Source organism: Molothrus aeneus, chromosome 5 (genome assembly GCF_037042795.1).
Source record: "Molothrus aeneus isolate 106 chromosome 5, BPBGC_Maene_1.0, whole genome shotgun sequence".
In the NCBI taxonomy this organism is placed as follows: Eukaryota; Metazoa; Chordata; class Aves; order Passeriformes; family Icteridae; genus Molothrus; species Molothrus aeneus.
In genome coordinates, this window is record NC_089650.1 from 55391424 (window position 1) to 55405168 (window position 13745).

A 13745-nucleotide genomic window follows, 5' to 3' on the forward strand; every position below is an offset into this window, starting at 1 on the left:
GAACAGTGTGGATGTAGCAAAAAAATCTGATAATTTTTCTCAACAGATCATCTATTCATGAGGCAAGCAGCTGAAGCAGGGCTGAGAGGAAGAGAACATTTTTTCAGATCAGCCCCAGAAATACTGTAACTAAAAAGTTAATAACACAGTCAAACCCCCCTTTCTGCCACTGCCAAACTTAAAATAAATATTTGCCAGAAAAGACAAAATAGGGTAAAGCAAGGAGAGTGGGCTGTGTTATTTCTGATACCTGAACAAATATGAGACAATGGGGCTTGTGAAGGTGCAGGAGGCTTGGTACTGCTCTGCCTGTGCTTGGTGCTATACCAGGGCTTGGCAGGACTGAACAAAACATCAGTGAAACATCTGAGGGGGGGCTGTGTGACCAAAACCAGTAACTGATAATGACAGAGATTACATTTCAAGATTTTGCTCTTGAAATTAGAATATATAATGTAATGATTTTTATAGAAATATTTATAAAGTTAGATTCAAAAAACAGGCATATGCAAAAAATACATCACCTTTAGTGATCCTATAATTTTCCCGTTTTCCTTCCATTCTTGTTTAAGGATGCCAGTGGGTACCCTCCCAGGAGCACAAAAAGTGCTTTCTCAGCAGGCTCCCAGCAAAGCTGGAGCTGTGTAGTGATTAGCTGAATCACCATTTGTATGTTCTCTGGTAAAGGGAACAGATACACACAGGCTGCTATTGCTGAGCAGTCCCAGTGCTGGGACCTCACAGAGAGCTGGAGTGCTCTTCCACCAACACCCTGAGCTTCCAAAAAGCACTGTAGAACACCTGGAGCACTCTCTTTTGGCAAAGGGCTCTGGCAAGGGATGGGAATGGTTCTTCACAAAAGCCATAGAAACAACTATGCTTCTAAAGACAATGTTCAAGGTGCTGCTTATGTTCTGTTATTTTTAAGCTGAGAATACAGACAAGCTTCAGGACCTGGATCTGAGCTGGGGTGTGGGTGGGTGTGCATGTGTGCACATGTGCCTGGGGGAGCAGTGCCTGTGCTCATACAGTTTCTTCCTGATCAGCTGGTTTATAAAGGCTTATTAAAAGACAAAAAAGGGAATGAAGTTCAAAAAGAAGCATCCTCTTGTCAGCAGAATAATTCTATTATTTACTCTAAAGGTGTAAGATTTAACCTTCATTTACCAGGATACAATGGTCATCTCTGTGGTTACTTCAACTTACATTCTAACTGAGTATGACATGTGCATCTTGTCTCCTCCTGCCTGGCACCCTCCCTGAACTGTCCTATTTTCCACATGGAATGCCTCAAAGAACAGATAAGGAAGTGTGCAATTTTATATTATCCCTTTAAAAAACTCTTTTCTAATGTCTAAATAATTTCATCTGAACACTTAAGCATAGTAACTCATGCTAAACTGAGGCCCCCCTGTCTGTGAACAATAGTGCACCTACTTGTCTCCTGTTTCTTCCTGCTGACATGGCACAGGTCAGTGAAGGTACTTAAGTATTCTGGAAATAACAGCCAAGTCAGTGGCTTAGGTCACCCATAACTACATCCACTTCAGAAATGAAGAAATGAAATGGCTCACCCATGAAAGCAGCACAAACCTCTCAGTAAGTGCAAGCACAATCCTGGCTTTCAGAGTCCAAATTCCTAGCCCACCTTCTGGTTATGGCTTTTGCAGCCAGTAAGACAAAGAGCATGTTAAATGTGCTGGGGCACAGTAACAGCAACAGAAATACATACAGCTGCCTGCAAAAACTAGAGATAGCCTCAGGATAGCAGCATTTCATTTTCTTGCATGGCTTCTTTTATAATTCCTTTAATCTCAGTTTTCTGAAGGAAAATGCAAGCTGTATCTGGCAAAACCAAATGGGTTACTTCTGGGATCCACAGTTCTCTGCATCCTCCATCCTTGTGAATCCTTGCATTTTCATGCAAGAATGAGCATTCAGCTGCCATGAAAAGATAAGCTTAAAAGTTCCTTTTTCAGATCTACATTCCAAAGCACCTTATCAGACATGGACTGAAGGACAGAAGAAAGGCTAACACAGCAGATCACAGCCAGAGAGTCCACCCCTGCTGAGCTTTTGGGCTGGAAGCCTTTTCACTGTGTATGTAAAGAGAGCCCAGTGCTGTGCAGGATGAATATGCAAGGCCAACCCGGAGCTGAGCAAGGAACAAAGAGACCATGGATTCCATGAGCCCCAGCTCAGTAGGACACTGCAGGGATTTGTGTCTCTGGATTTCAGAGCCACTGGAAAAGCTGGCAGAGCTCTCCAGAGTTCCTGCTGGTACCAGTAACAAAAGCAAATCCAGGGCTAAAGAGATCAGGTGAAATAATCTCAGAGAGAGGAAATGGGCTTGTCCATCTGTTTATACACAGCCTAGCACAAAAGCTCCCTGGACAACACCCAAAGATATGACAAATGCACAAAATAATGAGGAATAATTATAATCTGGGGTGCTGAGAAACCATAAACAGGTTGAACTTGCTCAGTAATGTCATCAGCCCCAACCGGACAGGCCCAGTCACGCATGCACGGCACAGCTCACGGCCTCATGGCTCCTCTGCTGTGACAGGCTGTCAGCAGCCCAGGGCTGCCTCTCCACTGACACTTGTTAAATATTCACAGATTTTCAAAGCAGGTCAGAAGAACTACTTTATGTGTATGTACTGCATATCTGCATGCCTGCATGCTTTTAGCCCCCATTTCTGGACATGTTTTTCACCACACACGCTGAATACAACCTTCATTTTGTATGAAATTATGGCTCCAGAGCTATTATTGTAGAGCTAACAACTTTACAGGTGTTGATGGGGGCACCTTACAGATAATAAAAAGGTAACTAACAAAACAGTATTCATCTAATAACCAGATGGTGAGAAAAACATTACTGTGGAAAGGGAGGTCTGCCTGCAGCAGCAAGGGGGGTACTGCCAACAGCCACTGCACTGGGTTCTTCAAGGGCTTGGGCTCAGGAGCATCCAGAACAGCAGTGCTGGGGAGGGGGATTGTTGTTTTGGTGCATTTGATGTATTCTGTTGATGCCAACTAAAAAATGTTTCACGAGGGTAACACAGAAGCTAAATGCCAAATTGGGCTATTTTACTTCCTTCTAACTGGGTGTCCCAGATTGCAAGGCAAAATGTATTCTATTTGTATGGCAGTTGTCTTCTGTTAAGTGGGCAGTTTTCCTTATCTCTTCCACAACCAATCCTCCCTCCAGGTAGACATTTGCTGATAACAGCCTATTGAGTGTCACTGCATGACTGATAAGAACTACAGCATACCATTGTGAGATGCTCCACCTAGAGGTAGGAGCCAAGCATTCCTGCCTGGATCTAATCTCAAGATTCTGGAACACCAGCACAGCTTCTCCACTGGATCTTCAGAGGAAGACTCCACCCTTTCTACAGGATCCCTGCTCCAGCAGAACCACACCTGACACTCCAGGAGGACTGCAGCCACAATTCCAATTGGACTGCTACCAACCCCCTGACCAACAGGGTGTCAGACGTTGTGTTCTGACTCTGTCAGTGTTGTTTTGGTTTACTGCATGGGTTATTTTTATCTTTTTATTTTCTTCCCTAATAAATAACTGTTATTCCTGCTCCCATATTATTTGCCTGAGATCCCCTTAATTAAAAATTTATAGCAATTTGGAGGGAGGGGGTTTACAGTTTCCATTTCAGGGGAGGCTCCTGCCTTCCTTAGCAGACACCTGTCCTTTGAAACCAAGACACTGGGTCAAACCTTAATGCTAGAAAAAGAGAGGAATTTCTGTCATTGGCAGAAACAGAAACATCATCAGACACAATACTTGGAATGCACTGATCCTTGTACTGTTGCAATGTGGAAGTAATTCAGCTAAAAACAGTAACATCATGCCAGAACAAATAATTTGAGTCAAAGTTCTGCACCTCTGGCTTCACCTGGCTTTTTCATAACTGCCCATAAGGAGCAGAACACAAAACTGCAAAATACACACATTATACACACATGACATTTGTGATCAGTTAAAGCACAAGAGGTTTATATGAGATTTTTCATTATTTCAGAAAGAAAAATGTTCCATTTTTAATAAAAATATTTTTAGTTTAAAAATATTATTTTAAACAAAAGAATAAAATAAAAATTGGAGTGAAAAATATTAGTCTATGTATAAACAAAAACTTTTAACTGCTCACTTTCAGCAAGTATTTCTGTCTTGCTGGTTCAAAGAGAACCCAGAACATGAGTCTTTATCCCAGATCAGGGCAGCTTTAAAAAATATCTAAGTATATGAAATCCATGTAACATGTCAAATCATATGTCACAGATTTCCTCTCTGCTCTTACCTTGGCACTTGTCTCCTGTAAATGCCCAAGAAGAAAAGGGAACAAGTAAGTATATTATGGTCCTGAAAACTTCCTGCTATGTGCTAATCTCTCTAAAGTTTTCCAGCTTTGCCCACTTCTGTCGCTTTAGATCACAAAGAACCTGAGACACGTTTTCTCCCAGTATTTGTTTGTGCAAACTTCTGCACAGTGTGCCCTTATCCTGAGCTTCAGTACAGCACCAGTGAACATTAACAGTGTCCTCTAGCCTTTGTTAATAGATTGTGTGGTGTGCATGTGCAGTCAGACAGGCAGAAGAGCAAGAACAGGGTCAGCAATAAATACTTTCACTGGCACGGAAAGCAGCACCAGGCTGATCCAAACCTGGGCTTTCAGTGACTGTAGCCATCTTGGACATGGGGCACAGTGACTGCCCCATCAGCAGTTACACACTCCAGCTGCAGGGTCAGAAGCCACAACCATGTGCACTCACAGACTGCTGGGGGGTGGCTTTGGCTGCCAAGGATCACGTGTTGTGCAGTCCAACCACAAGTACCAGCACACAGTGAATGCACACATTCCACAGTGACTTCTTACCACTGACAATTTAACTGCTCCTCCTTTTCCAGCTGCCCATCCAACATTCCTGCTTGTTCTTTTGCAATCTGAGCACCTCAGTGAAATAAGTGACTCAGGAATACTAACAGGAATAGTTGTAGTGTTAGTGTAGGAAGGAGAGGCCTTCTCTGCAATTGTTCCAGTCACTGAGCTTAGCTCTGCCTACTTTTTCTTGTATTATAAGATCAGATTTGAATAATAACATGAATCAGAATAACGGCAGATTCTTATTTTCAATTGCAACAGTCATTATTACATTCTTAACAAAGAAGCATTAACCCATGGTGGAGAAGTATCTTTAGGTATAAAATTGCTGTTGTAAGTGATTACTGCTTCCCACTCTAAAATGTGCAGAAAAGACTGAAGTATCTACACATACTTTAGAAAAAAAAGACAGCTTCTGCCTCTTTACAGAACAACAGGCTGCCACCCAGGAATGGGAATTTAGACACTGTCTTGAGATTCCCAGTGGTTGAAGCACCTACTCTGTGTTGTCAGAACAATCCTGAGACTCACCAAGCACACACAAGGCAAAGTACCTGATCAAAACCAGCACTGACAGCTGGCAGAGAAAGGCAGGGTACATTCAGCACACCCCCTTAAAGGGATCTGAAGATCCTTTTTCTTCTCTCTAAATGTTACCAACTTTGTCCTATGTCTGTTTGAAAAGCATAATGATGGGGAGGAAATTGAAATTAAAGATTAGTGTCTGATAGGAACAAAAGGATAAAAATTATTGCTGTACTTGGGGGAAAAAAAGCCATGAAATGCTACAGTTCCTTAGATACAAAAGAAGCCTCTAGCATCTTGACATTTATAGTGCCAGTATATCTATACACACTGTCCCAACTCTGAGAACAAACAACGCTGAGAACACATGGCAACTGAAACAGCAAGCAGTAGATGGCAACATTCTACTGCCAGCCAGGGTTTCTTGGTTATTTTTAATTTGCTCACTCTGGTGGAGTGGTCTCAGACACCCCTTTTCAAGGCACATAGTTCTGCTGATCCCACAAATTAGGGAAGTGAAAGCAGATCTGAATCTCTCATTCACATGCTTTCAAGTTGATGTAGTCAGTGACATTCCAATGTTTTAAGGAAGTTTTTATGAAAATCAAGGAAGGTAAGTGATCCCACAATACCAGGAAAAGACTGGCCATCACAAGTTAGTGAGGATCTTCAGCTTGGGCATGGATTTACTGGGAAGGGGAGGAGCACTCAGCCCTTCTCCCTCAGTTAGCATCAGGAACAACAACCCTGTGTCTGTGTAGCTCCCACAACCACAAAGGCCTGAACCCAGTTTTGCCAGTTCAGTTAGTAAAGGTCAGTCACACTGAGACACACATGCAAGGAATGGAATTTGTCAAGTTTTTAACAAAAATATGCAATTTACCTCCTTCTCTTTGAACTATGTGGTACAGATGAACCATATGCAGAATAGACTCCAGATCTTGATCTTGGTAGCCTTTCTCATGCATGTCTTCCACCGAGTCTGGATAGATGACTTGATCCCGTAGTGTTCCAATGGACATGTAGGGCCTGAGGAACAACACAGGGAAACTGGTAATCTGAGGATGGCTTCAAGTGAACACATCTTGCTGATGCTCTATGAACAAGGTATAAGGCTTTAAACACTATGCTGCTAAAACTGGATTTATCCACTGGGTGCATGGTGGGTGAACATTTTTCTAAACTTACCTTAGGGACAATGTATTGTTTCCATAACAGTTGATTACACAACAAAGGTAACAACAAGGGTAGTGTTAGCATGGAAAAAATGATAGATTGGGTAGAATAAATATCCACTTCAGAACCCATTCTGAATGCTTTCACTTGGAATCAGCAAAGCTATCCTGTATTCAAGGTTTGGGACTCTTAAGAGATTAGAAATTGATTTAAACACACATGTTAAAATCAAGTTGTAACAAAAACATTGTAGCTCAAACTGGTAAAGATTTCCATGGTGCAGCAGGAGACACACAAGTCAGACAAGAGAGCATTGAAAACATTGTCTGCACTGAAACCCTTCTTTCTCTATTATTCTGGAGTGCAGAATTTGAATTGGGCATAACTTAGCTGGCTCTAGAAGCCAGTGTACCACCTCTGAATTGCAAAGTAGCACACATTAAAGGGGTTGGTCACCTTAAACCTCCCAGCACCAGCCTCCCTTTGCCAAGTAAGAGGCTGTGCTGTGTGTGAAGCAGCTTCTTAATCACCATATTTCCAGACCAGGTGATACCATCTGTCTTACTCAAACAAGCTGGCTCCAATTTGAAGCCAGAGTTCCCAGCCATGGCTGGGGAATGGCTATGGCCAATTGCCACAATGTCATGAGCTGTGCCCAGCCTCTGGTACAGCCCAGGACCCCAAAATCCTCCTAGTCTCAAAAGAAGAAAACTGAAAGAACAATTTCACAGCTCTCCAAATGATAGCAGGCCATTCAGAGTAAGACAGCAAAGGCCACCTAAGACACATCTTGACCATTTCCTTTGCAGGTCTGAGGATTTCTTGTGAAGGACAAATATTCATCCTGTCTCACAGGCACTGCTGATAGCTCTTGGAAACTGGAAACACCACAGCAACAGTCTGTGGGATTTTGAGTTTGAAAGGGAAAGTCAGAGCCAAAGAACAGTCAGGCTCCAGACTCTGTCCTGCTTTCTGCGCCAAGTGTTCCACAACTCCCTCTGGGCTCATCTGCTAAAACAATACTAGTCTTATTAAAGCTGTAGTGCCAGGGGATGATGATAGAGAGGAGCAGTCAAAACTGGGCCAGCAACGAGGAGGCTTCCAGGCAGCTTGCTCTTGCCACCAAGAAATGCTTCCAACAACTTCACAGTGTGTTAAAAAGCAGTCAGCTTTCTTCCCTAAAAAGCTCTGGCCCCACGTGGTGGGAAGGTCTCAGCCATGCTGAGGCTTTGCCTGGCAGAGATGTGTAACACCTCAGCAGATTTCTTCCCTTCCCTTGGAGGTGTCTGCAGAAGGGTGGATCTATCCACTGTTAATCTGAGAGTCTCTAAAATACACTACAGAGTAATGTGAAGGAACTCACAGTGCAACAAATGAAGGATTAGAGAACTAAAGCTGCCATATAAACTAAAATTCACATGCAAGCTGGCATCAGCTGCATTGGTTTAGTGCTGCAAACATCTAGGGTGAACTGTCTGTACCCGCCTGTGGTTAAACTACTTTTACCACCAACTGGGTGAGGATGGGAAGGGCAGGAGATCTGAACTCTTTGCAAATATTTGGTCAGCTCTATGTTGTGGCAAGCACCCAGATGGAGCAAAACCAGAACCACAAGTCAAATACAAGCACTGCTTGCTCCTCTTTGCTCATTGTTCTACTCTCTGCTTATTGTGGCAATAGCACTGGTCTGGGCTGCTGCATGAACACTAGCACCAAGTGCAGTGAACCACTTACATTAATTGTGATATTGCAAAATCTCAACTCTAAACATTAAGTAACTTCATGAAGTAATGAGCTGTTACATATCCACAATGCTCTCCATCTAAAATCCCAAAGGGCTTGACTTCTTGCATGTGTGGAAATCACTTCACTTGCTCCAGACTGCTGCCACCTCTGGGACAGAAGAGCAACTCCACCTAGGCTTAGAAAGGTTTAAATCAGTGGGTAAGGCTGTGTAATTTAGGTGAAGCTGCAGGTAAGGGCAAGGAGGACAGAGTTACCTATCATATAATTTGCCTGGGGTTTAATACCACACTCTTGCAAAGTATGACCCTGTAATGACCAGGAGCTCTGAGATTTAACCTATGGCAAAACAGGGAAAGTGATGCTCAAACACACTGTGACAGGACCCTGGGTGCCATGCCCTGTGACAGGACCTGGGTGCCATGCCCTGTGCCAGGACCCTGGGTGCCATGTACTGTGACAGGACACTGGGTGCCATGCCCTGTGACAGGACCTGGCTGCCATGCCCTGTGCCAGGACCCTGGGTGCCATGCCCTGTGCCAGGACACTGGGTGCCATGCCCTGTGCCAGGACACTGGGTGCCATGTACTGTGACAGGACCTGGGTGCCATGCCCTGTGCCAGGACCCTGGGTGCCATGCCCTGTGCCAGAACCTGGGTGCCATGCCCTGTGACAGGACCTGGGTGCCATGCCCTGTGACAGGACCTGGGTGCCATGCCCTGTGCCAGAACCTGGGTGCCATGCACTGTGACAGGACCCTGGGTGCCATGCCCTGTGCCAGGACCCTGGGTGCCATGCCCTGTGCCAGAACCTGGGTGCCATGCATTGCAACAGGACCCTGGGTGCCATGCCCTGTGCCAGGACCTGGGTGCCATGCTGTTCACTGCTTCCTGGCAAAGCTGCATTTTCCTTCTGGCCTCACAGCTAAACACACAGGTACTACCAAGCATGACTCTCCCCATCTAGTTTGTAAAAATTACAGAAAAGCCCAGCTTGCAGTGGAGTAACAAACCCCATCAATTACTAACTAGCAGAAAATAAAAATGGCTTACAAGGAAACTACTGTTAAGAGACAGGAATCATGTGTCCAAAGACAGAGTTACTGGAAAGAACCTAATTATATACTACAGCAGTCAGAGTCCTCAACTGGAAGGAGGAAGACTTTAGTTCCAGTCTTTTTTTTTCTCTAATGCTCTCTAAGATAAAATCCAGTAACAATCCTAACCCTTCAGTAGCATTGTAAAAACATTTAAAGGAGGTTCTAATCTTATTTAGGTGCTTGCTCTCAGGAGAGACTCATGGGTTTAACATTTAGCTCTCCATTTGCCACCTAAGCTGCAGGAAGTGGCCAAGGTCAGACATATATTTATACCTAGAGATTCCTATAGGTTAACTCTAGGTGGCTCCCTTTACCTACTACATAGATATTATGGACCATTTTCCAAAAGCTCAAACATCTGGGGGATCCCCCCATATTTGAATTTTCTATCACCTTGCTTGCCAAGATCATAATTTTACAAGCTGCTATACTTTGTGTGGAATTACCTCAGCAAAACTCCAGTTATTGCAATGCTCCTGGTTTAGATTAATAGTAAAAATTCCAGTTTTCACCAACAGCAAACCTTGATCAAGAGTGATCAACAAGAAACAAAAGCCTCTACTAATTAAAATAACTGAATTCTTGACTCTTCAATGACATTAATAAAATAAACAGAAAAAATGATGGCACCACCACTACAAATTTGAGAAAATAAAAGGTCTTGAATGAACATGAATTAAGTTCTTTTTCAGTAGTGTTGTATCCACTGCTCTTGAACAGAAGGTGCTATCATCAAAGAGTTAAAAAATAATAAATAATACTTATCAAAATTTCAAAACCACAACAGGCTGTTTGTTTATCAAACTGTGTCTAGTTCAAGGGATTTTAGGGCCAGCTAAAGTTTCAGTAACTGTTCTAAATACATAAATAATTTATCTGTCTTTAAACTACCCTACCCTGAACTTTGCTCTCCCCTCATACAGAACTGGCCACAAACATCCTCTAAATATTTCAGATAGATCAGTTACCTATCGGAAAACCCTACCAGAGCTAAAGACCATAATGCCAAAGAATATAGCTAACAGGAAATGAAATGCACAGTATGAAAGGCTGAATTCTCAATGCATATAATTAGAATCTGATATCAAAGGCTGAAAAAAAAATCACATTAATCACTCTGTGGCTTTTTTGGTGGTTTTTTTTGCAACAAAGCTGTGCACATTTCTACAAGAAAACAATCTAGGAGCAAAGTGCTATTAATATTCAGATATCATCTCATCTCATGATTTTTTACTATTACCTAGAAAATAGACAGAATATTACTAGAACTGGTCAGATGGCAAAAAATGTTTAAGGTGAGCAATTCACATAATTATTCAGTTCAGTCTGTATATTGTGATAGGCAGAGAACACACAGAAACACACATATAATTAAAATCAAACCATGAACAATTTCTACAAAATTTTAGCAGCTAATGCATTCTGAAATAATTATACCACCTGCAAGGAATCAATCAAGTGAAGAGGAAATACTCTCCTTTTCTTAAATTACCTCTGGCAGTACTGATGATAAAAGGATTTATCTGGATGATCATGAAGATCAATGAATTGAAGAACAATGAGCTGTTCTGGACAAGGTTCTAGCCTGTCAGTCCCACCAGGCATACTCCAGCCTAAGAGGTGTTTGAGTTCTATCACAGCAGTGTAACACAATGAGCAAGGCAGTTTCCCTCTTCTAGAACGATCCCAAACTATTCACAATTTTGTAGATGAGAAGTGACACCTTTTTTCACAGTGAAGAGGAAGTGCAGACAGCAAAGCCTCAAGAGCAAAGGCTGGTTTTGCTCTGGGTCTCTACAGTGCTTAGTTGCCCATTGTATAACTTCTTCCATGCACTGTGATATCAATACACAAGTGAAACACCTGCCAGCAAGTGAGAAGCCACACACTACTCGGACTTCCTTCTCTTATCTGCTGTGAAACACTGCATTACACAGGACAGAACAAGACAGAATAGAGACACACCATGTATATGGATACATGGAACATTATTATAGACATTTTATAAGCATTATTGAGATGTGACGTGGCTCTTCAAGGGAGCTGTAGTAATAAGCAGAAACTGAGATTGATAGGGTATAATTAATGCAAGATATTAGGCAAATAACCAAGCCTGGAAAAGTCTTCCCTCTTGGGAAAGCCACATTCCCAGCTAAGCTATGTAGGTGCACACATGATGAACTGAAGAAAAAAATCCCACCTGCTACATTATCCCATGAGACCATGACATAATTAATGACTAAAGAACAATGAAGTGAAAACCTGGTGTTGTGAGGACTACTCTGCATTGTCAGCAGAGAAGACTCATCTAACCTAGAAGTTACTGATGTAAGTCTGAGTTAGTTACCCCTGGCCCTCTTTGCAGTCATTGGTGTCCTCTAGTGAACTGGTCCTAGGACACAGGCCAAGCAGCTGCAGTGAGCCCAGCTGGAGCTGCTGTGCACTGTGGAGCTGGTGATCTGTGGAACAGCTGCCTTGAGTGGCCATGGGCCTGTGCTACACTTTGCTGGGTTGTGTTGCACATACAGCTTGGCCTTCAGGCCTGTGCTGCACTACACTCCTGGCTGCAAGATAAACTTCTCAGCTAATCTTCACAGAGGAGCCTGCAAGCAGCTCCCCCCTGGCACCAGCAATAACACCACTGGCTTGTCCTTGTCTTTATCTTGAAGTGAAGCAGCATGTTCTCATGGTAACATCCTTTGGTCTGACAGTGGAAGTGACAAATGGCATTGTTTACTCCTAAGAAAATCCTACCAGAGTGCTCAAGACCATAGTGCCAAAGAACCTTAGCACAGATGGGCCCAAGGGTAGCATATGCTGTGCTGTGACCAGAGGTCTGGCAGCTGATGGGAGTCAAGTACCACAGAACTGGTGATGGGACTGGAGCATCTCTCCTGTGAGGAAACAGACCAGGGAGAAATCCATGGGAATCTTATCAACTTAAATACCTGAAGGCAAGGTGCAAAGAGGACAGAGCTGGGCTCTTCTCACGGGTGTTAAGTGACAGGATCAGAGCTAATGGGCACAAACTGAAACAGGAGATGTCAAAGGAGCATCTAGAAACAATTTTTCACTGTGAGGGTGATCAAGCACTGAAGCAAGACAGGCTGGGGATCTCCATCCTTGGAGATATTCAAAAGCCACCTGGACATGGTCTTGGGCAAACAGGACTAGAACAGAACTAGAACCTAAGAAATGTGTCAGAGTGAGCAGACCATGGAGAAGCTGGGAGAAGGCTGAATGACCTTTGAGCTGGGTTACAGTTCTGGAGTTTTGGAGCCCAAGACACACAGGGGCAGGCAAATGGCAAAGCCTAAGGGGCATGGAAAGAATTATTACCTTCACTTCAAGAAGGAGGTGTTGGCTATGTCTCCTACCTGGATTTTTAAAAGCAGAGGGCACCATAATGGAGTTTCTGATTGAAAACTATAGTAGGAAGGAGAAGAAAGGATTTATTCCTAGGGAAGTCGATACCAGTTGTTATTAGAGCTCTCAGCTGTCCTTCCCTTACAAAAAGCCAGCATCCTTTTAGTCTTTTCATATCCAGCTTTTTATGTCAGGCAGATTTCATAGTTTATGTTTCCCAGTGCTTCCCATTGTTATGTAACCAAATTGATTCTCATTACTTGATACGCATAAGGCATCTGAAGCGTGCTTTATGATGCTCCTAGGTAAAATATTATTGAAAGAGTAAACAGTTGCCATTCTCTTCATCTGTCACAGATCCTTGGTTGCACAGTTTCAGGGCAGGTGCATTAGGCTGGAGGTAACTGCTCAAGCTGGACAGAGTAATGGGAGCCTAGTGCAGAAACTAGGTCATGTAAATGCAACCACCATATTACTCCCTAACATGCAACTCTGTCTGTACCACTGCTAAGCTACACAGAGTTCTCAGTTAACCTCTAGGTGAATTTCTTCCCTTGGCACTGCTAGCAAAACTAAATTTTGAAGGCAAAAGAAGTTGTGGATACCCCATTCCTCTAAATGCTCAAGGCCAGGCTGGACAGGCCTTTGCACAACCTAGTCTAGTGGAAGGTGTCCCTGCCCATGGCAGGGGGCTGCAACTGGATGGTCTTCAAGGCCCCTTTTAACCAAAGGCATGCTATGATTCTATGAGCTGCTTGTACCAGCAAAATATAACTAACACAGATTAAACAGACTGTCATTGTTTTGCAGGATAGCTCCCATAAAAACCAGCCATGTATTCAGTTCTTACAATCTGTTAATGATTTTGTAATTATAAAATGTTTGTCAAGCTTAATCTAACTATGTACTTTTAAAAAGTTCAAAGC

At 43.1% G+C, this 13745-nt stretch overlaps 1 protein-coding gene across 2 annotated transcripts in view; it reads right to left on the reverse strand.

The window, feature by feature from the left end:
* Positions 1-13745, reverse strand: part of ABCD2 (ATP binding cassette subfamily D member 2) — a 43668-nt gene that overhangs the window by 7754 nt on the left and 22169 nt on the right. For both annotated transcript variants that reach the window (XM_066550800.1, XM_066550799.1), the window contains exon 7: positions 6319-6464. In XM_066550800.1, the coding sequence (XP_066406897.1) occupies positions 6319-6464 (146 nt within the window). The remainder of the gene's footprint in view (positions 1-6318; positions 6465-13745) is intronic.